Source organism: Rana temporaria, chromosome 11 (assembly GCF_905171775.1).
Source record: "Rana temporaria chromosome 11, aRanTem1.1, whole genome shotgun sequence".
Lineage (NCBI taxonomy): Eukaryota > Metazoa > Chordata > Amphibia > Anura > Ranidae > Rana > Rana temporaria.
In genome coordinates, this window is record NC_053499.1 from 119324184 (window position 1) to 119347625 (window position 23442).

Here is a 23442-nt window from a genome sequence, read left to right on the forward strand (position 1 = left end):
GGCCACGCAGTGTTCCTGGTTCCGGGACCATGTTGGCCCGGAGCATCTGAACAGCGACGGGGACCCAGCGAGTGACTGGGTTCCCATCTTTGAGGATCCCAAGCAGTATTTGCTGTTCGATGGAGAGTCCGTCTGAGGAGCGCCATTGAGAGGCTGGCGATCCAAAAGGGCCTCGAAGAACCACCGGGGATCAAGGTAGCCGGACACTGAGGGATTGATCACCTGTCAGTCGGTACCTGGGCAACAAGTTGAAGGAGATCCAGGCGTAATTCATCTAAGGAGGATCATCTCCTTAACTACAAATCAGAGAAGGCCTGTGGCAGAGGTTTCTCTCTGACGTTCACCAAGGAGGGTCTGTGGCAGAGACTTTTCCTCAAGTTCAAGTTCACCAAGGAGGGTCTGTGGCAGGGACTTTATCCTATAAATGTTCGAGTGATACTCCGGCGGCCGGGTCAGTGAGAGAGGCCTGTCCGGGTACGCTAAACCCACTCCGGCAGGTGTGGCGCGGAGAAGTGTTACACTTGGGATCAGGACTGTTTCCCTACCATCACACCTGAATCTGCCGTTCTCTCTTCTTCAACTTTACTTTCCTCACCACATGTTTATTGTTTTTACCCGGTTGGGTAATAAAGAGCACAGCAAAGAGCACCTGTTGCGGACATTTCTTTACTTCTACCAAATGCAATACGCATCATTCACCCCTAGGAATTCGGGGGAGCCATGAGGTAACACGACGCCCAAAACAACCAGCAGCTCCTCCGGGGGTAATGCCACAGACGATAAAGGGATAAGACAACTTAGCAAATTGCGGAGACCTATGCCAAATTATCATATTATTGGGACTACATCCCTGCGGGGAGACGCTATGAACACATCTGTCTAACCCCCAGCCAGAACGGATCGGATGATGGGGGCAAGCTTACTGAGAAGGAACAGGAAGTGAGAAATTCAGACAAAGAAAAAAAAACATTTAGAAGAGAAATGGATCGCCGCCATTACTAGTAAAAAAAATATTATCAGGGGTGACGGTTAACCACACCCAACATAAGGTGTCGGCATATGCAGACGACATAATGTTCTCATTCACTACTCCCTCAGTCTCCCTCCCCAATATGTTTTACGAATTTGCAAAATATGGGGCGCTCTCCAACTTAAAAATCAATTTCGCAAAGTCAGAGGCGATGGGAGTGGGAATACCACAAGCACAACTCACACACCTACAATCCAGCTTCAAATTGAAGTGGACGACGACCGCCTTTAAATACTTAGGCACATATATTCCCCATACTATCTCGCGGCTGTATGATCTCAATTTCCCGCCCTTACTGAGAACCGTTAGATCGTTGCTAAACCGATGGCACACAGGTCTGCATTCTTGGGTGGGCCAGGGCAATTCGTATTTACCACCAGACAGTTCACCTAGGGAGGCTAGTTGATTGGTGTCGCCATCAAGAGACCAAACTCTGGACACAATTGGAACAAAACCAAAGTACGGTCCCCCTCAGAAGGGCTCCCTGGTGCTACATGTCCCTGCCGACAGAAATCAAGCGCCACCCACTGATTGGCAACACGACATGAGTTTGCGCTCGACTCATCTCCCAGGCCTCCATATCCTCTCCCAACTCGCCTTCATATTCCATATTGGGAAACCCCGGGTTTACACCGGGAATGCAGGACGCATTTTTCCGGAGACTGGGCGATGCAGGCCTACACCAGGCTTCCCACTTTAGTTACGGGCGGACGTTGGAACACCATTGCAGAACTTTCTGACCCCACGGGCCCGTTTCGCTTAGACTTTTTGAGGTCCCGTCAGCTTTCCGCCACTTCCTTCGCTCTTTTACGCCCCCCTGCTGCCAATGACCGACCTCTCACGACACTGGAGGGACTCAGGTACTATAACTGGCAGAAATGTAGGAACTGGAACTAAATTGTAATTTCAATGCGACCAGACGTCAGTGCATTCTTAGGTTCACACACAAGTCCTCCATTTGTGGCAAAACCCAGGAGACCAACTACAAACTGCTGTTGAGGTGGTACACATGGACACGGGCACACATCTTCTGGTCATGCCGCACCACTTTTGGCGAGTGGTGCGGGAGGTGGCTCAGAAATTCACGGAACGCACCATACCAGACGATCCTGCATTCTTTCTTCTGCACGCGTCTAACTTCCCGGAGAAAGCATACAAAATGTCTGTGATTAGACATCTGCTTGACGCAGCCAAGGCCTGCATTCCACTCCACTGGAAAGCCACACTTCCACCGACCATTTCTTCTTGGCTGGCTAGGGTGGAAGAGATAAAACACATGGACACCTCGTCCTTACAGCGCAAAATAGGCAGGAAACATTCACTAACACTTGGCAGCAGTGGAACATCTTCATATTCTCCGCTGAGGGCCAAGCTTTGAGAGAACCCTCCGCTGCAGTATGAAGACACGTTCTTCTACGGGGTCCCCCCCCCCCTGGCCTCTTTCAGTGAAAGTACAGGTTACTATGTCGGCGTTCCAGGTGAACCTCACCGACATTCCGTACGCAGGAGACTAAACTCCTACCCCCCCCCCCTCCAACCCCCTCATCCTCTATCCTCTGACCGCTCCCTATACTATTTCATTTTACTACTATCCTTCTCTTTACTGTTTTCAGCCTTTCCTTCCTTGATTAATAGAAAACGAAGGGCCCAGGCACATGGGCTCTGACACCTAGCATCGCTACAAATTAGCACATATACACCCTCCTCTACTAGGAGGACCTCCATGCCATCGCCGCAAATCCGATATAATTGAGACGCCGGGGCATCTGCCAGGGGCACACGTGACACCCCGCGGACAAATTGTAATGTTTATACCCCCAGTGGCGTATCTAGGGTATGGCAACCATGGCAAGTGCCATGGGCACCATGGGGAGGGGGGCGGCAAAAAGCCACCCCCCGCATGAAAAAAACCCCACCTGCCCTCCTGTGGCCGCCTCCCGCACTAATGTAGCTCCTGGCGTTGCGGCCGGCCTGCTGAAGCACGGCACTGGCACAGCAATTGCTAATATTGCTACTTGGCCTGGGGAGGGGAGTGACAGGCACCCCCATGACGGCCGATGACTGGCCATTGATGGCACAGTGGCTGCTTTTGATGGGCACAGTGGCTGCAATTGATTTTTTTTTTCAGTTTGTTTGCGCCCCCCAAAATATTCAGCAGCAGCCGCCAGTGGTCCCCAGTGTCCCTCTCTGTCTTCGTCGCACTGCGTCCCTCCCTGTCCCTGGTTATCTGAGGTTTCAAATGTTTTGACAGGGGCGCAGTTTCAGTGCTTGCCATAGGCGCCATTTTCAAAAGATACGCCTCTGTATACCCCCCATATCGTGTTTGGTGGCTAGACCTATGTTTGTATTTGATATACTATGTACCAAGAATTAAACCAGTGCTATTGTTTTATCATAAGTATCACTCTGTACCATGTCGGGCCATGTGGGCCCTGTCCCTGTTATAAATAAAATAAATAACATTTTTTAATAAAAATGCCATAAAACTATCCCCTATTTTGTAGATGCTATAACTTTTACTAAAACCAATCAATCAACCAACCAAAAGGCATTTTTTCTTGTCTATGCATTGGGGCTGCACTGGAAATACCTGCCAGCGTAGCCCTGATGCATCTAGTGCAATGGGCCCTCAATCTATAACCAATCAAAGGGCTTATTCACACCGCAGGCAAGGGGGGCGGTAAAAGTGTATGCTTGAGCTGCAAATTTACTTCCCCCCAACTTTCCAGCTAGACAGAATGTTGCATTCACTGAGTGGTAGTGCTACAGAACCTGACCAATTTAAGTGAATGTGGGCGGCCACATGCAGTGCACACAGTTGCGGTGGGTCGATTTTAAGGGTTAAATTAACAGTGACAAGGCGACATATTGGCTCCTCACTGCCTGTCAAAAGCCCTCTGAAAAGTGATCCACAATGAATCGCTGCACATGTGAATGAGCCCTAAGGACTGACCAGATCAGCAACCCTCTTTTTTCTAAACAGTCAGTCTGGTTAAAGTTATAATTTTTGTTACATTTTTGATGTAGCGGACAGAAACCGACAAAGTTTCACCCGTCAGGAGAACACCTAGAAAACAAACATTAACACACGCGCTTGCAGTTTGTAATGGAAGTATTTGCACAGTGTAGCTGTCGGTGAACTGTCACATTAATGAGCAGGGAAAGGAAACCGAGGTCTCTGTAATGTAATGTAGATACTGCAGGAGCCCCCTTATGTTTGTCTGAGAAACTGTTCCTCATATAAACAGCAACAATAGTCTCTGACTACATGTCAGCACTGCCCTCCCCCTCACTTTGTCACACTTTGCACTCTCTGCTCTGTGTGCCTGTCTCTTCAATGGGGAAGTGAGACGTGCTTCCTGAGGGAGGGACAGTCACTAACTTGACGGTCTCTTCAGTCTAGGAGGGAGGAACAGACACTGTGCTGGAGAGACACACAAATACTGCAGGAGGAGCACAAGAAACAGAAACAGGGAGGGAGTTGGAGGGAATGTGTTTGGGGGAGTAGTGCTGTACAGCCAGTCCTGACTTCTCTTCCTGTCCTCTTCTCAGTTATCCCAGGAGAGGAGACCTGGAGGCTGACACTTCCCTGCTGCAACCCCTGTCAGAGCAGGTACAGCCGGAATGGAGGAGGACCACCCTGCAGGTGAGCGGAGAAATATATCCATAGTCTACAGAGGATGATGGCTTTACTTTATACTGACTATAGGTACAGAGGATGGTGGCTTTATACTGACTATAGGTACAGAGGATGATGTCTTTACTTTATACTGACTATAGGTACAGAGGATGGTGTCTTTACTTTATACTGACTATAGGTACAGAGGATGATGACTTTATACTGACCATGTCTATAGGGGATGGTGGCTGTATACTGACCATGTCTATAGGGGATGGTGGCTGTATACTGACCATGTCTATAGGGGATGATGGCTGTATACTGACCATGTCTATAGGGGATGATGGCTGTATACTGACCATGTCTATAGGGGATGGTGGCTGTATACTGACCATGTCTATAGGGGATGATGGCTGTATACTGACCATGTCTATAGGGGATGATGGCTGTATACTGACCATGTCTATAGGGGATAATGACTATAGTCTACAGAGGATGATGACTTTATACTGACTATAGGTACAGAGGATGATGACTTTATACTGACCATGTATATAGGGGATGGTGGCTGTATACTGACCATGTCTATAGGGGGTGATGGCTGTATACTGACCATGTCTATAGGGGGTGATGGCTGTATACTGACCATGTTTATAGGGGACGATGGCTGTAAACTGACCATGTATATAGGGGATGATGGTGGTATACTGACCATGTATATAGGGGATGATGGCTGTATACTGACCATGTATATAGGGGATGATGGTGGTATACTGACCATGTATATAGGGGATGGTGGCTGTATACTGACCATGTATATAGGGGATGATGGCTGTAAACTGACCATGTCTATAGGGGATGATGGTGGTATACTGACCATGTATATAGGGGATGATGGCTGTATACTGACCATGTATATAGGGGATGATGGTGGTATACTGACCATGTATATAGGGGATGATGGCTGTATACTGACCATGTATATAGGGGATGGTGGCTGTATACTGACCGTGTCTATAGGGGATAATGACTATAGTTTACAGAGGATGATGACTTTATACTGACTATAGTCTATAGAGGATAATGGCTTTATACTGACCATGTCTATAGGGGATGATGGCTGTATACTGACCGTGTCTATAGGGGATGATGGCTGTATACTGACCGTGTCTATAGGGGATAATGACTATAGTTTACAGAGGATGATGACTTTATACTGACCATGTCTATAGGAGATGATGACTTTATGCTGACCATAGGTTACAAATGATGATGTCTTTATACTGACCATAGTCTACAGAGAATGATAACAGGTTAATGACCGTAGGTAGCAAAGAATGATAACTGTTATACTGACCATAGTCTGCAAAGGATGATGACTTTATACTGACCATAGTCTACAGAGTATGTTGGCTTTATACTGACCATAGTCTGCAGAGGATGATGGTTTTATACAGACCATAGTCTGCAGAGGATGATGACTTTATTATGCTGACCATAGTTTACAGAGGATGATGACTTTATACTGACCATAGTCTACAGAGGATAATGACTTTATTATGCTGACAATAGTTTACAGAGGATGGTGGCTTTATACTGACCATAGTTTACAGAGGATGGTAGCTTAATGGTGACCATAGTCCACAGAGGATGGTGGCTTTATACTGACCATATACAGAAGCTAATGGTTTTATACTCACCATTAGGGATGAGCTTCGTATTCGAGTCAAACTCATGTTCGACTCGAACATCGTATGTTCGATCGTTCGTCGAAATACGAACAAAATGGGTCGTTCGCGCCAAATTCGAGTTACGTTTCACAGATCATAATTCACTGCAGCATCGCTGGCTGATGATTGGCCAAGCATGCACTATGACCCGCATGCTTGGCTAATCACAGCTTGCAAAAAAACGGAGAGCCATAATTGGCCAAAGCCAGGGTGGCTTTGGCCAATTATGGCTCAGGGGGTTTAGTACACGCCCCACACTATAAAAGGCCGCCGGCAGGTCAGACTTGTGTAGTGTGTTGCGGTGGTTGAGAGGACAGAAAGAGTGTGATTTTTTTGCAGGTAGATAGAGCAGGCAGGCAGGCTAGTCAGTTAATGTTACACTGCGCTCGGTATATGTCGGCGGCGGCGCTCAGAGACAGCGCGGGAGAAGCGGAGAGTACACCACCACGGACGCCGGACCGGACAAGGCCGCCGATGGACGCTGGGCAAGACACCGAAGAAAGGCATTCAAACTGTAAGTATTTATTTATTTTCCTTAAAATTCCCTTCTAGGTTTGGGGTGCGAGCTTTACGTCGGTGCGCGCTTTACTCCGATAAATACGGTATATACATCCCAGGTGTTGTACATATATTTATACACTGTATAGTTTATCTAGATCAGTTCTCCCTTATTTACTGGCAGGCAGGTGATTGTGCTAGCTGCAGTATTCTTACATGGTTTATTGCCTGTGTCCTCTGTAGTTTGCACCTAAAGCTACTTGGTGTGTACTGGCCGTGTGCTCTGTAGTTTGCACCTAAAGATTCAGGATACATGTTCCCTGGGGCAAGACCCGGGTTCTCAAAGACGTTTTCACAGGCATACTTTAGACACCCAGGGCCAGATTCAGGTAGAATTCCGGCGGCGTAACGTATTGCATTTACGTTACACCGCCGCAAGTTTTACGGGCAAGTGCTTGATTCACAAAGCACTTGCCTGTAAACTTGCGGCGGCGTAGCGTAAATCCGTCCGGCGCAAGCTCGCTTAATTCAAATGGGGCGTGTATCATTTAAATTAGGCGCGTTCACGTACTGTGCATGCTCCGTTTTGAAATTTCCCGCCGTGCTTTGCGCGAAATGACGTCGCACCGACGTAATTTTTTAAACGGCGGCGTGCGTTACGTCCTTTCCTATTCACGTATGACTTGCGCAAAAAAAAAAAAAAAAAATTCGACGCGGGAACGACGGCCATACTTTAACATGGCAAGTCTAAATATAAGCCAAGAAATAGCAGCTGTAACTATACGCCGGGAAAAGCCGACTAGCGACGATGTAAGAGAATGCAACGAACGCGCGTACCTTCGTGGATCGCCGTAAACGGCTAAATTAGCATACCCGACGTGGAAAACGACGCAAACTCCACCCAGCGGGCGCCGAAGTATTACACCTACGATCCGAAGGCGTACGAAGCCGTACGCCTGTCGGATCGAAGCCAGAAGCCGTCTTTACTTGGTTTGAGGATTCAAACTAAAGATACGACGCAGCAAATTTGAAAGTACGCCGGAGTATCAGCAGATACTCCGGCGTACTTCTTCTGTGAATCTGGCCCCCAGAAGGTACAATATTTAAAGGAATTTTTCATTTTTTTATTCAAGCATCATTAAATCACTGCTCCTGAAAAAAACGACCGTTTTTAAAACTTTTTTTCCATTGATACATGTTCCCTGGGGCAAGACCTGGGTTCTCAAAGACGTTTTACGACAATAACTTGCATATTAGGCTTTAAAATTAGCACTTTTGAATTCGAACGTTCGAGTCCCATAGACGTCAATAGGGTTCTAAATGTTCGCGCAAACGTTCGGTCCGTTCGAAGGTTCTGGTACGAACCGAACGGGGGGTTGTTCGGCTCATCCCTATTCATCATAGTCTACAGAGGAAGATGACTTTTATGCTGGCCATATCCTACAGAGGATGATGACTTTTTACTGACTTTGTGATGACTTGCTTATCACAGTGTACTATTTACTTTCTTTGAAGCTGACACAAACTGTTATGCTGCGTACACACGATCATTTTTCGGGTTGTAAAAAATTACGCTTTTCAGGCTCTAGAAAAAACAATGTTTTTTTCAACCTGATCATTAAAACGGCCTTGCCTACACACAATCGTGAAACAAAAATGCTCTATGAAAGCGCGGTGACGTACGACAGGACTATAAAGGGGACGTTCCATTCGGATGAACCCTTTGGGCTGCTTTAGCTGATTTTGTGTTAGTAAAAGACGATTTGCGCTTTTCTGTCTGTTACAGCGTGATGTGCGAACGATAGTTTTACCAGAACGAGCGCTCCCATCTCATAACTTGCTTCTGAGCATGCGCGCATTTTTCACGTCGTTAAAGCCCACACACGACCATTTTTTACAACCCGAAAAACGACAATGTTAAAAACGCTGTGAAAAAATAGAGCATGTTCGAATTTTTTTTGGCCCATTTTTCAGAACCCGAAAATGCTTTGAAGCCCACACACGGTCGTTTTAAATTACATAAAAAAAAACGTAATTTTTTACAACCCGAACTGCTTCAGATTCGATTTATTGGATTAATGAACTTAAAGTGTTGCTAAACCCAGAACCTGCATTCACTATATTTGGTCTCCCACAGTACACAGAACATAGAAATGCAATTATTTTATTAAATAAACTGATAAATACCTTTTCTCACCAGCAGTATATAGCAGCCTTGTAACTTCTATCAGTTCCTAGAAAAGCTTGTAAGAGTTTTCATTCTTCCCTGATCCTATGTCTGGACAGTGCTGATTGGCCCTGTGCTAATCAAATGCACCCTCCCAAGAAATAAAAACTCTCTAGCAATACACACCAAACTGAGCATGTGCAGCCAGTTCCCCATACTCTGTAAATATCAGGTTATTTTTTGGAGTCGGTTGAAGAAGAGGAGGATCAGAGAGACAAGATCAAACAGTATTTATACACAAAGTGGAGGAGTAACCCCTTAGGTTTCACATTGAGTATAACAAGCATGCTTTACAGCATATACAGACTGATTTTCTGATGTAGGTTTAGTAACACTTTAACCACTTAAGGACCCCTTCAGGCCGATATACGTCGGCAGAATGGCACGGCTGGGCACATCCACGTACCTGTACGTGGCCCTTTAAGCCCAGCCGTGGGGTCACGCATGCCCGCGACCCGGTCCGAAGCTCCATGACCACGGCCACGGGACCAGCGGACCCGATCACCGCTGGAGTCCCGCGATCGGTCCCCCGAGCTGAAGAACGGGGAGAGCTGTGTGTAAACACAGCTTCCCCGTTCTTCACTGTGGCGCCGTCATTGATCGTATGTTCCCTGATATAGGGAAACCCAATCAATGACGTCACACCTACAGCCACACCCACCTACAGTTAGAAACACATATGAGGTCACACTTAACCCCTTCAGCGCCCCCTTGTGGTTAACTCCCAAACTGCAATTGTCATTTTCACAGTAAACAATGCATTTTTTGCTGTGAAAATGACAATGGTCCCAAAAATGTGTCAAAAGTGTCCGCCATAATGTTGCAGTCACAAAAGAAATCGCTGATCGCCACCATTAGTAGTAAAAAAAATTTTTTTTATAAAAATGCAATAAAACTATCCCCTATTTTGTAAACGCTATACATTTTGCGCAAACCAATCGATAAACGCTTATTGCGATTTTTTTTTTACCAAAAATAGGTAGAAGAATACGTATCGGCCTAAACTGAGAAAAAAAAACGGGGATATTTATTATTGGATTGGATTGGATTGGAATAAATACTTATAGAGCGCCGAATGCGAGTTGTGAAACTCGCGTCTAAGCGCTTACCAACAAGCTGGGGGGGGTATCCAGTTCCCAAGAGCAAAAAGAAGAAGCTAGGACATCTAAGTAAAAGAGGGGGGGGGGGGGTGTCAGGGCACAAAAAGCCTATCCCTACTCCCTGACCATGGACCGCAGCCTGGGATTAAGGCAGCGTCCTGCTAAAGGCTTGGAAGGCCAAGTCTCTATCTGTAGGCTTGTGAAAAAAGAAGTGTTTTCAAGCCCTTACGGAAGGCCATCAAGGAGGAGGATGCTCGGAGCCGATGAGGGAGCTGGTTCCAAAGAGAGTTCCCCAGTGTTTGGAGCCGGCGGCCACCTTTTGAAGCTGATCGACTAGATTTAATAATTGCTAACAGGGCGTCAGTCGAGCGAAGCTCTCTGGGTGGACAGTAGTGTTGTGTCATATTCGATAAGTACATCGGACCTAGTTGCCAATAGGCCCGAAACACCAGACAGAGTGCCTTGAACTCAACCCGTTTTGCTATCGGGAGCCAGTGTAGATTCTTAAGCACCGGGGAGATGTGATTCCGCCTTGGGCAGTTTGTGACTAGTCTTGCAGCATGATTCTGTGTAATCTGCAATCGTTTTATCCACTTCTGTGGGAGCCCTAGAAAGAAAACATTAGAACAATCTAACCTAGAGTGGATAAGTCCATGAACTAAGATCATACGGTTGTGCTGAGTGAAGAGATTCTTAATTTTCCGTAATAATTGCAGATGATAGTTGGCTGATTTTATGCAATATTTTGCGTGAGGTACGAAGCTTAGTTCAGCATCAAAAATTATACCCAGATTTTTTACCTGCTTAGCTGGAGTTGGGGCAGGGCCAAACGAGGATGGCCAGGCAGGTAAAAAGGTAGAGTTGGCTTGTGGGCCGATCAGCAAAAGCTCAGTTTTGTCGGCGTTAAGGCCTAGCCTGTTTGAGTCCATCCATTGTTGGATGTTAGATAATCCCTTATTCAGCTGCTCAGGCATATTAGGTCCACTTGCAAGGTCTGCCAAGATCTGTGTGTCATCCGCATAGATCTGGCAGCCTAGACCATAGCTGGTAATGAGGTCGGCAAGTGGGCGCATGTAGCAGTTAAAGAATAAGGGAGAAAGGGCAGAGCCCTGAGGTACCCCGCAGGTCAATGACTGGGTATTTGAGCGGTACGACTCCATTTTTATGGAGTGTGTTCTTTCTGACAGGAAAGATCTAATCCAATTTAACACTGCGTCCTCACAGCCAAATAAGGATTGCATTCTAGAGAGAAGGATAGAATGGTCAATGGTGTCAAACGCCGCAGAGAGGTCCAGCAGCACCAAGGCTGCGGACCCCCCCGCATCGCGGACACCCAGCAGACGTTCCCTCATATCTAGGGCAGACATCTCCGTACCGCGACCGGGTCGAAATCCCGACTGGCAGTCATGGAACAGACCGTGTGACTCAAACTGCTCCTGCAGCTGGGTAAACACAACCTGCTCCAGGACCTTAGATAGAAAAGGCAAAAAGTAAAAAATATTGCATTTTGTTCAAAATTGTCGCTCTATTTTTGGTTATAGCGCAAAAAATAAAAATCACAGAGGTGATCAAATACCACCAAAAGAAAGCTCTATTTGTGGGAAAAAAGGACACCAGTTTTGTTTGGGAGCCATATCGCACGAATGCGCAATTGTCAGTTAAAGCGACGCAGTGCCGAATCGCAAAAAGTGGCCTGGTCTTTGACCAGCAATATGGTCCGGGGCTTAAGTGGTTAAGTATGTAATGGTGGGCCCAGCTAAACCATCATTTTACAGGACCTTTAATCATTGGAAAATTTACAGCTATTACATTTTAAAGATCTCAAAAATAAAAACTGAAACAAAATCTCCTTATGTGTGCCCAATGAAGGGCCCAGTCACACTTCTCATCTTTATAACTGCACCTAAATGCACATGGAGTTTTGTCACTGCACATGTATAGTTGTTTTCAGTGGTTAAGCAATTAATGGAAGTGTACAATAGCCACATGAAAAAAATACATATAAACATGCTTGAAAAATCTATACGTTTTTTAAGTCAAAGTGTAACTTTGGAACTGGGGTCTTAATTGCAAATTATATTTTATATAATAGTATATACTTTGCAGTGTATATATATAATATACACACATATACTCAATCCTAATATGTGCAACAAGTAAGATATTATTTCTAATTCAATGCTGTGGGTTACCACTGCTTGTTGGGTAATTATCTTGACCTCATTAAAGCGGAGTTCCGGCCACAATTTCACTTTTTAAATATAAATGCCCCTGTAATACACAAGCTTAATGTATTCTAGTAAAGTTAGTCTGTTAACTAAGGTCCGTTTTGTTAGGTTGTTACAGCATTTAGACACTTTATAAAATAGAAATTGACTGGGGCCATCTTAAGTGTGGGCATCATGAAGCCGGACTGTATGACTTCCTGGATTTCAGCCTTGCAGATCTCGCACATGCTCAGTGCTGCACAAGCTGTGTAATAGGTTTCAGATCAGGTTTCAGCACCTGTACTGTCCAAGACTGTACTGTCATGATTCTTCGAGACTAGGGAGTGCACAGACTCCTGGAAAGTTACACCCACTACATTCCCAGGAGTCTGTGCGGTGTAGGTTAGGAAGCTTAAAGCGGGAGTTCACCCATAAATGCTGTTTTTTGCTCTTTTACCCTTAGATGGATGCTCATTTAGTCTAGGGGAATCGGCTAGTTGTTTTAAAATCCGAGCATTACTTACCGTTGTAGAGGGCGATCTTCTCCGCCACTTCCGGGTATGGGTCTTCGGGACTGGGCGTTTCTTCTTGATTGACAGTCTTCCGAAAGGCTTCCGACGGTCGCATCCATCGCGTCACGAGTAGCCGAAAGAAGCCGAACGTCGGTGCGGCTCTATACTGCGCCTGCGCACCGACGTTCGGCTACTTTCGTAAAATCGTGACGCGATGGATGCGACCGCCGGAAGCCTGTCGGAAGACTGTCAATCAAGAAGGAACGCCCAGTCCCGCGGGCCGCAGCCCATACGCGGAAGTGGCGGAGAAGATCGCCCTCTACAACGGTAAGTAAGGCTCGGATTTTAAAACAACTAGCCGATTCCCCCTAGACTAAATGAGCATCCATCTAAGGGGAAAAACAGCATTTTACCGGCGAACCTCCGCTTTAAGCACCTAGGTGCAGGAAGAGGGAAGATTAACTATTCTGCCTAGCAACAACACTTTGAAGGCATCTAAAAAAAAAAAAAAAATTCTTAAAGGACTAATGACATTTTTTTAAAACTACTGATGTAATGTTATATTTATGGGTGGAACTCCGCTTTAAATAAAGGCTCTGTTTCATTGATTTCATAACTTTAGGCCTTTTTTTCTTTTAGAGCCCCTTTTCTCTGTTCAATCAATAAAAAGTCACCCATGCTTGTATTTGGAAATACACATAAGCTACGTCTTTGCATTGCACAGTTTATACATACATTTATGCAGATCCTAAAAAGATGCATACGATGTCCATATGCACATAAACTGCGTTTCCTTTTTTATAGCATTAATACACAGGAAATATACTGTGATATATTAGTCATGATTGTACGGAGATAAATAAGTAAAAGGGCCTTGTTGGGACCTGTATTGGGTTACGTACCCACAACATACCTTTACGAGTACCTGTGGTTTAAGTCATGATGCAAGTAACTAGCTTGATATAAAACTGACAATTCTAAGTTATAGCTGCACAGTTATTTCTATTAAAAACTGTGTGAGATGGCATTGTTTAAATCTGTGTTTCCACATTAAAGGGTTTGTAAAGAATTTTTTTTTTTATCTTAATAGCTTCCTTTACCTTAATGCAGTGCTGTTTTCATGTCCTCATTGTTCGTTTTTGATCTCAAGTTGCTGTAATTCTTCTCTGATCTCCACACTTCCTGGTTGTCTGTTTCATGATAACCACAGTACTGGGAGCTTTCTCTCTGTGGTCACTAATCAAGGAGGTGTGATTACTGTGTGTCTAAAACCCCTCAGCACCAATCAGTTTCGTTTTACAAACCATCACTGCCCTGTATTGGCTCTGTGGCTCTGTACATCACAGAAGCAGGAAACAGCATGCAAAAACGAAACTGAAACTGCAGGTACATTATATGATTAATTTTTATCTATTTTTGATCATTTTTAAAAGGAATCAGTTAGCTATTATGTCTCTATACCCTGTAAATAGTCATTTCAGCAAAAAAAATAAAAAATCCTTTACAACTCCTTTAAGTCAATCATGTAGGGTCCCTCAGTGAGTTTGTGGCCATCTTTGGATACTCCAATAGGATCCATACTGGACTCTGCCTTCACTCTCACTAGACTGAAGAAAGGTAAACTATGTGAGAAGGTTACAGAGGAGAATACTTTCCAATGTTTCAGTACAATGGGAAGAGATCTGTCGTAGTAAAGGTGATCGGAATGCAGTATTTGAAGGAATGGTACTTGTAGGGTGTGTGTAAGTGTTCATACATAGCGGAGAAGGGTGTGTAAGTTTAGATTACACAAAGTCAAAGTGAAGCATGTAAGTGTGAAACAATCTTACAATTAGAGGTGGGTGTAAGCTTTTACTGAAACAAAATGAAGCAATAAATCTGATCAGCTGTTGTACTTACACTTTTTCTTTGCTCCTGTTTTTATAAATCAGCCCACAGGATTTTTTTATGGTTTTTGTTTTTATGTAGGTTGCTAGCTCCTTCTTCAACTCTCACCAATTGCTCATCTTGGGACTGGCATGCTAAATCTGATATCACATATGCAAAGCCAATTTGTGAACACAAACCTGGTAGGGCCAGTTTAGATAGGAGTCAATCAACCTACCAGCATGCCTTTGGAGTGTTGGGGGAAACCCACTCAAAGACCCCAGTGCTGCAATGCTTTAAAGCGGTTCTCCACCCTAAAGTGGAGTCCCGCTGATCGGAACCCTCCCCCCCTCCGGTGTCACATTTGACACCTTTCAGGGGGGAGGGGGGTGCAGATACCTGTCTAAAGACAGGTATTTGCACCCACTTCCGGCCCGGCATTCACGGGCAAAAGACGGGCATTCCGAAACATCCCGTCGCCCCCCCATTGTGTGCTGGGAACACTCGGCTCCCAGCACACAGCGGGAGCCAATCGGCGGGCGCGGCGCGACTCGCGCATGCGCCGTAGGGAACCGGGCAGTGAAGCCGCAGCGCTTCACTTCCTGGTTCCCTCAGCGTGGATGGCGGGGGGAGCAGCAGAGAGACGAGCGATCGCTCGTCCTCTGCTGCGATCGGCGCTGGACTCCAGGACATGTAAGTGTCCTAATATTAAAAGTCAGCAGCTGCAGTATTTGTAGCTGCTGGCTTTTAATATTATTTTCCCATGGCACATCCGCTTTAATAAAGTCATTGTGCTGCCCCAGTGTGAGTTTATCTTAACTACCATTTATTCCACTGTTTTTGAGATATACATACATACATACACAGTGTGCAAAATAAAGGGTTGCACCGAATAGAAAATTTGGTGCCGAAACCAAAACCGAAATTGTAGAATACACTTTACCAAAAACCGAAAATTACATTTTTTTTTTATTATTTATATTTTTTATATATAATTGTATTATATTTGACTTTTTAATTAAAGAAGAAGTCCAACCTGAGCTTGTTTGGTTGGGATTCTCTTATGGGTCCTATGGGTCGGCAGGGCTGGACTGGGACAAAAATTTGGCTCTGGTCTTCATCCAGTTTGACCCACTTTAATTTTGAGTGTCCCCAACAGCGTCCTCCTTACATCATAGTGTCTCCAACAGCGTCCTCCTTACATCAGAGTGTCTCCAACAGCGTCCTCCTTACATCAGAGTGTCTCCAACAGCGTCCTCCTTACATCATAGTGTCTCCAACAGCGTCCTCCTTACATCATAGTGTCTCCAACAGCGTCCTCCTTACATCAGAGTGTCTCCAACAGCGTCCTCCTTACATCATAGTGTCTCCAACAGCGTCCTCCTTACATCATAGTGTCTCCAACAGCGTCCTTCTTACATCATAGTGTCTCCAACAGCGTCCTCCTTACATCAGAGTGTCCCCAACAGCACCCCCTTACATTACATTAGATTTCCGGTCATCTCTATGTCCGTAGGAGGCATGGGCGCAAGGTTGTAACGTCACGCCCGGGTGCCCGGAAGTAAACAAATGCGCAATCGCGGTCTTATTGACCCCGCATCTCTCCATAAAGAGGACCTGTCACAATATATTCCTATTACAAGGGATGTTTACAGTCGCCTATAGAGGTTTTTGAAGTACTGAAGTTTGGCGCCATTCCATGAGTGTGCCAAATTTTAAAGCATGACATGTTAGATATCTATTTACTCGGCGTAACATCATCTTTCCCATTATACAAAAGAATTGGACTAACTTTACTGTTTTGTTATTTATTTATTTTAGCTCGCAAATACCATGCAAGCTAAAAACTTGCAATGACCGCCATTTTATTCCCTAGGGTGTCTGCTAAAAAAAAAAATACATAATGTTTGGGGGTTCTGACAAATTTTCTAGCAAAAAAATTATGGCCCGGATTCAGATACAATTGTGTATCTTTAGGCGGGGGTAGCGTATCTTCTATACGCTACGCCGCCGTAACTTTTAGAGGCGAGTATGGTATTCAGAAAGATTATGCGCACGAAGTTACGGCGACGTAGCATATAAGGGCCGGCGTAAGCCTGCCTAATTCAAATATGGAAGATGTGGGCGTGTTTTATGTAAATTAAGTGTGACCCCTCTAACGAACGGCGCATGCGCCGTCCGTGAACGTATCCCAGTGCGCATGCTCCTAATTACGCCGCAAATAGTCAATGCTTTCGCAAACAACGTAAACGACGCAAAATTTGACGCTGGCCCGACGTCCATACTTAACATTGGCTACGCCTCATATAGCAGGGGTAACTTTACGCCGGAAAAAGCCTTACGTAAACGACGTAAAAAAATGCGCCGGGCGGACGTACGTTCTTGAATCGGCGCATCTACCTAATTTGCATATTCGACTTGGAAGTCTAGGGAAGCGCCCCTAGTGGTCAGCTTAAATACTTACGCCACTCATATCTAGGCAACATTGAGGCGTATCTGATTCTATGAATCAGGCGCCGAGATGCGACGGCCCACATTCGGAGTTACGACGGTGTATCTGGAGATACGCCGACGTAACTCCTTTCTGAATCCGGGCCTATGATTTTTACATGACGGAGAGAAGTGCCAGAATAGGCTTGGTGCTGAAGTGGTTAAGGTACAACATAACTGCTGTGTAAAAAAATAATGCTGACTTGGCATAACACAATAAAAACGTGACGTTAGCTGGGTCTTAGTAAGATGGGCAATGGACTAACTGAATTTGTTTCTTTACAGATGTGTGCCCAACAACTGAGTGGGAGATGCGTTTACAAGCGCAGGAGGAGGAGGTCATGCTGCTGAAATCAGTACTGCGTGATGTTCTACAACGACTTCAAAACTTGGAAATTCACTCAAATCCTGGAAATTTATGTAAGTCAGCTTCATTTGGCCTTTTGGCTTTGATCTTTCATAATGCAGTGATCAATTACAAAAAGGTATTTGTAGGTTAGGTCCCATTGTCATCTCACATAAAACAATAATTTGGTCCGCAAAATGTGGTCTGTATAAAGGTCAGATTTACAGGTGTGAGAATATTGAACCCATGGGAAATCAATTCTTCCCAAAATGTGATCTGACTGTATTTATAAGAAAGAGTGGCAAGCCTATTAAAGATGTGACTGTTGTCTGATAATATGTCATTTCAGCAGAGTTTGGTTCACACAGTCTATAGAAACAGCATGAATATTGTTCTGTAGTCAGATGTTAGCCTAAGGCCCAATTGGTTTGTTTTAGGTGTGATGCATTGTGCTATGTGTTTTGGGTGTTTTTTTTACCATTAAACTCCTATTTTTTGGAAAAAATATTGAGTAAGCTGCTCTTTTTCTAATGCACTGCATTGGCAATATATATCAGTGGCGGTTCGTCCATAGAGGGCGCTGGAGCGCCGCCCCCTCTGGCTCTCACCGCCACTGAGTCAAATAACACAGATTCATGCATTGCACAAATCTATGTTATTTTCGCCGCTGCCGCTGTTATTCAGATGGTCGGCGCTCAATGTCCGGCCATCTGAATAACGCCAGCTGGTTGGCAGTAGGGAAATGTCTATCAAAATCAGCGGCTCTGATAGGCTTTCCCAATACAGCCCTCGGGTCCCGGAAGCTTATTCTCGGAGCGCACAGACTGTACACCCCTTGAATAAGATGACAGGCGTCTCAGCCAATCAGGTTGGCCGGTTCTGGCTACCAGTAACCTGATTGGCTGAGACGCCTGTCAGTCATCGAGGGCGGGAGAAGACATCGTGGGACGTGGATGCCTAAAACCAGTAAAGGTAAGTGCCGGGCGGAGGGGGAAGAAAGCAGTTTACAGGGCACAGTGGGGACAATTGGCACAGCGGCGATCCTTAAAGGGCACAGTGGTGACAATGTATGGCACAGTGGCTGCGTTTAATGGCATGGCACAGTGGTGACAATGCATGGCACAGTGGTGACAATGGATGGCACAGTGGTGACAATGGATGGCACAGTGGCTGCGTTTAATGGCATGGCACAGTGGTGACAATGTATGGCACAGTGGTGACAAAGGATGGCACAGTGGCTGCGTTTAATGGCATGGCACAGTGGTGACAATGTATGGCACAGTGGCTGCGTTTAATGGCATGGCACAGTGGTGACAATGGATGGCACAGTGACTGCGTTTAATGGCATGGCACAGTGGTGACAATGGATGGCACAGTGACTGCGTTTAATGGCATGGCACAGTGGTGCGAATTGATGGCACACTGACTGCATTTGATGGCATGGCACAGTGACTGCGTTTAATGGCATGGCACAGTGGTGCGAATTGATGGCACAGTGGCTGCATTTGATGGCATGGCACAGTGGTGCAAATTGATGGCACAGTGGCTGCGTTTGATGTCATGTAACAGTGGCTGCGTTGGGCACAGTGAGACTGCAATTTTTTTTTTCCTTGCGCCCCCCCAAAAATTTTGAGCACCAGCCGCCACTGATATATATATATATATATAAAAGATGCCAATTGGGTCTAAATGTTAATAGTCTGACTGAAGTGGATAAATAAAGAATAGTGACTTTTTTTGGAAATAAATGTTGCTGCAGGATTTTCCTGATCTTTCTGTGCTGGTCATGTGACCAAAATACTAGGCAATTGGCAGAATCTTCTGCAGGAAAAGTGAGTACTGTAGCCTTCTAGCATTCTTTATTTATCCACCCCACACTTAAGGCCAATGTTAATGGGCTTGTGTTTACTTTGGAACTGATTTTCTCCCATTACAAGTCTATGGGGATGCAAAATCTGCTGAAGCAGATCAAAATCAGATAAAGGCAAGTCAAATGCGCCTACAGTAAATTCTGAATGATCACGGAAGTATCTTACATTAATGTCAAAAGCAGCCAGCATGTACAGGCTTACCTCACTTTTAAGTACATGTAGCAATACCCCCCGAAGGGGCTGCTGGTTTAAATATGGGCCTGCCGTTACCTCACTGTTCACCATGTTCGTCTTAGGGGTCCTCCTTGAAGAGTTAGGCCCTTTTCACACGGGGCGGATCAGTAATGATCTGCCCCGTGAACCTCCGCTTGCTCAGCAGGGATCGCTCCGTTGATCCCCGCTGAGCCGTCGGATGACAGGGCGGTCCCCGCACACTGTGCAGGGACCGTCCTGTCTTTTCTCCGCTCTCCCCTATGGGGGGATCGGATGAACACGGACCGCCTAAAAAACTGTCAGGTGGACCTGAACGGGCCGCCCATGTGAAAGAGCCCTTATCCACAAATGTCTGCACCAACACTTAGTCTCTTTTCTTCCAAGGTTTTAAAACTCAGAGGGATGGAGGGTTAGGGGAGATTCAGGTACCTTACTTTGCGGATCACGGGTACGTTTTTTGGATCCAGAAGACAAACCGTTTCCACACTGGATTCAGCAACCACCGGATAGGCCTCTCTCACTGACCTAGCAGCCGGTGTGAAGCTCGTTCAAAAGTCTCTGCCACAGACTTGAGTGCAGTCGAGTCGTTGCACAGTCCTCTGCCACAGGACCGTGTAACCACGCACACACTTTGCAAGGTTCCAAAGACACAGCTACACAGTACCAGGATCTTTCAGCCAGGCTGGCAGCACTGTGAGGTAGATTGGCCAGGATGCGTCCTCCAATTGAGTCCCCAATTGCTTGGCTCCTTCCTGCAGGCAAGACAGCACAGGACCACCCCTGGACCAGTAGGCCCCAGAAACTCCTGGGCCTATTCTCAGTAAACGGAGCCTCGGGCCAACAGACCCAGAGGCTAAAAAGCTGCTAACACATCCCTGAGGCCAGGAGGGCCAGGTCAGAATCGGAAGACCCTGCCAGAACAGTGTCTGTTCCTTAAGTACCCTCTCCCAGAATGCACAGCAGCGGGGACCACGCCCACCGGGCTGCTTCTGGGAAAAGAATACTCAATGCACCCAGCCCGCTACATTTTCAACCTTGACCTGCGGTGACAGCGACACCTACAGTCAAGTGGAAAATGTGCAACGCAGCTGAACTGGAACAGAAACCAATAATTTGACATAATCACTCCGAGCTAAACTACAGCTCAGATAACTTAAATTGACAAATAGCGCCTACCCAACAGGAGCAGGGCGCTACATACACAATGGGGTTTATTTACTAAAGCTGGAAAGTGCAAAATCATGCTCACTTCTGCATAGAAACCAATGAGCTTCGTACCCCAGCTTGTTCAATTAAGCCTGTTAATAAAACCTGGGAGCTCATTGGTTTCTGTGCAGAAGTGAGCCTGATTTTGCACTTTCCAGCTTTAGTAAATAAACCCCATTGTGTACTTAAAAGTGGGATAGGCCTGTACTTAACAATGACATAGGCCTTAAGACTGTTAATTTATCTTTACCTTAACATTTGTGCTTTGTATTTGTGGTTCTGTTTTTCCTATGGGTGGTTCTCACCACAGCTGTGGGACTATGCAGCAATTTGCATTTACCCCATACAGGTATATTAAAGTGATCCCAATGACCTGTTGGTCTTGTACCAACAAGAGCTTACATTTGAGATCAGATTGAAACACTTCTAAAATCATTGAGAGCTCATTTATAGGGAGACTTCGACCTAGAGTTCTGCTTTAAGTTAATTTTGCATTCCCATTGACTTATATAGGGGGAGAAGCAGTTTTGTTGCAAACAAAATCCCATCAACACAATTAGGCCGCGTACACACGGTCGGTCCAAACCGATGAAAACGGACTGAAGGACCTTTTCATGGGTCCAAACCGATTGTGTGTGGGCCCCATCAATCAGTTATTCTTCGGTCAAAAATTTTAGAACTTGCTTTAAAATTGAACCGATGGACGCCTAACCGATCGGTCAAAACCGATGGTTAGTATGCAAAAGCATCCGTTAAAAACCTGCGCATGCTCAGAATCAAGTTGACGCATTCTTGGAAGCATTGAACTTAATTTTTCTCTGCACGTCTTTGTGTTTTACGTCACCGCGTTGGACTCGATCGTTTTTTTAACTGATGGTGTGTAGGCACATCAGACCATCAGTCAGCTTCATCGGTTAACCGATGACAACGGTCCTTCAGACCGTTCTCATCGGATGGACCGACCGTGTGTACGCGGCCTTAGGGTCTCCAAACTTTCTAAACAAAGAGCCAGTTTACTGTCCTTCAGATTTTATAGAGGCTGGACACTGACCATTGGAAGTAGAAAAGGTCCCGACATCAGTGGGAAAAACAATACCCTACCATTGATGTCAGTGTGAGGACTTGTGTCCCATCGTTGGTGCCACTGGGTCCCATTGTTGGTGTCATTTGGAGAAATTGTGCCCTATCATTGGTGTCATTGGGAGGGATTGTGCCCCTTAACTGGTGTTGGTGGGGGGAATTTTGCCCCATTGTTGGTGTATAATAAAAAAACAAGCAAAGGGCCACAGTTTGGAGACCACTGCTCTAGATTGATGCTTATCTTTGCCTCAGGAAAGAGCACATTTGCCCTTCACTAGTGTGTAAAGAACTTAGGGCCAGATTCACAGAGCAGATACGACGGCGTATCTCCTGATACGCCGTCGTATGTCCTGATACGCCGTCGTATCTGTTGTTCTATCTATGCGACTGATTCATAGAATCAGTTACGCATAGATAGCCATAAGATCCGACAGGTGTAATTGTTTTACACTGTCGGATCTTAAGATGCAATACCACGGCCGCCGCTGGGGGGAGTTTGCGTCGTAAACCAGCGTCGGGTATGCAAATTAGGAGTTACGGCGATCCACGATGGTTTTTCGCGTTCGCTACGTCGCCGCTAGTCTAGTTTCCCGTCGCAAAGTTAGTCGTTTTTTTTGGTGCCTTAACTTTACACAGCAATTGTATTGCTGTATAAAGTATGGCCGTCGTTCCCGCGTCGAAATGTAAAAAATAACGTCGTTTGCGTAAGCCGTCCGGGAATACGGAATTACGCTACGCGCGTCGCCGTTCGAAAAAATTACGTCACTTCGCGCAATGCACGGCGGGAGTTCAGAAACGGAGCATGCGCGGCAGGTCCGGCGCGGGAGCGCGCCTTAGTTAAATGGCACACGCCCATTTGAATTGGCCCGCCTTGCGCCGGAGGCCGCCGGCGTAGGTTTTCATCGCAAGTGCTTGGTGAATCAGTCACTTGCAATGAAAAATTGTGGCGGTGTAACGTATCTATGATACGTTACGCCGCCGCTCATCTACGTGAATCTGGCGCTAAGAGTGAAAGAAAGGCTTTGACAAAACCTTAAACGTATTGAAGGATAACTGTAGTTTTTTTTTTAAGATTGCACCATATTATCCCTACCTTACTCCCCACCCTTCTCATCCAAAAAGTGAATAGGTACACAGACCTGAATACTACAAATTAGTGTAGTCATATAAGTTTCTTATGACTTTTGATTGGTACTTGAACTTTGTCCCTTGCGACAATAAATACAGCCTAATAAAGTTATTCTGGCAATGCAAACAATGATTTGATACAATGAATATTCAAGCATCTGCTCTGATAATCTATTAGCTAACGCAGAGCTACCAGTTTGAAATTAGCATTTTGGAATTCATTAAAAAAACTATTATTGTTCAGGCTGATTATCTGACAAGCTGGGCTGTTAAAAAGTTGATTTAAAGTATATTCAAACCCAAGTTCTAAAATCACATA

General features: G+C 45.6%; 1 protein-coding gene across 2 annotated transcripts in view; it reads left to right on the top strand.

Moving 5' to 3' along the window:
- Positions 1 to 4430: 4430 nt before the first annotated feature.
- EML3 (EMAP like 3) overlaps positions 4431 to 23442 on the top strand; it is a 148053-nt gene continuing 129041 nt past the window's right edge. The window contains exons 1-2 of one of the 2 annotated variants that reach the window (XM_040328946.1): positions 4431 to 4676; positions 17565 to 17699. In XM_040328946.1, coding sequence (XP_040184880.1) covers positions 4655 to 4676; positions 17565 to 17699 — 157 coding nt within the window. In that variant the 5' untranslated portion in view covers positions 4431 to 4654. Of the gene's footprint in view, positions 4740 to 17564; positions 17700 to 23442 lie in introns of both variants that reach the window. The other variant, XM_040328947.1, reaches the window with a different exon arrangement.